Source organism: Lampris incognitus, chromosome 21 (assembly GCF_029633865.1).
Source record: "Lampris incognitus isolate fLamInc1 chromosome 21, fLamInc1.hap2, whole genome shotgun sequence".
Classification (NCBI taxonomy): domain Eukaryota; kingdom Metazoa; phylum Chordata; class Actinopteri; order Lampriformes; family Lampridae; genus Lampris; species Lampris incognitus.
This window is the reverse complement of record NC_079231.1, coordinates 1,640,491-1,641,209: the sequence shown is the minus strand read 5'-3', so window position 1 is coordinate 1,641,209 and position 719 is coordinate 1,640,491. Positions and strand designations below refer to the sequence as shown.

At 56.9% G+C, this 719-nt stretch overlaps 1 protein-coding gene across 1 annotated transcript in view; it reads right to left on the bottom strand.

The window, feature by feature from the left end:
• Window positions 1-608: 608 nt before the first annotated feature.
• Window positions 609-719, bottom strand: part of arl11 (ADP-ribosylation factor-like 11) — a 3,856-nt gene continuing 3,745 nt past the window's right edge. The window contains exon 5 of the mRNA XM_056301540.1: window positions 609-707. Within this exon, the coding sequence (XP_056157515.1) occupies window positions 609-707 (99 nt within the window). The remainder of the gene's footprint in view (window positions 708-719) is intronic.

Sequence of the window (719 nt, the reverse complement as noted above, 5' to 3'; positions counted from 1 at the left end):
ATCATCTTGCCGACATGTAGAAGTGCCGTTGTGTGTGTGTGTGTGTGTGTGTGTGTGGGGGGGGGGGGGGGGGGGGGGGGGGGGGAGGTTAGTGGCTAGCGTAGCATTGTGTAGTAGTAACACGGCGTGTCTGTGTGGTGTGTTTGGCCCAGCAGGCCGGAGGTGGGGTGAGGTTCTTCCATGAAGGTTTGTTCTGGTGCTGTTCTGTCTGGACCACGTCTGATCAGCACTCTGTGTGGAACCTCTGGATGTGTGTGTGTGTGTGTGGGGGGGAGGTTAGTGGCTAGCGTAGCATTGTGTAGTAGTAACACGGCGTGTCTGTGTGGTGTGTTTGGCCCAGCAGGCCGGAGGCGGGGTGAGGTTCTTCCATGAAGGTTTGTTCTGGTGCTGTTCTGTCTGGACCACGTCTGATCAGCGCTCTGTGTGGAACCTCTGATGTGTGTGTGTGTGTGTGTGTGTGTGTGTGTGGGAGGTTAGTGGCTAGCGTAGCATTGTGTTGTAGTAACACGGCGTGTCTGTGTGGTGTGTTTGGCCCAGCAGGCCGGAGGCGGGGTGAGGTTCTTCCATGAAGGTTTGTTCTGGTGCTGTTCTGTCTGGACCACGTCTGATCAGCGCTCTGTGTGGACCAGCAGGCCGGAGGCGGGGTGAGGTTCTTCATGAAGGTTTGTTCTGGTGCTGTTCTGTCTGGACCACGTCTGATCAGCGCTCTGTGTGGAACC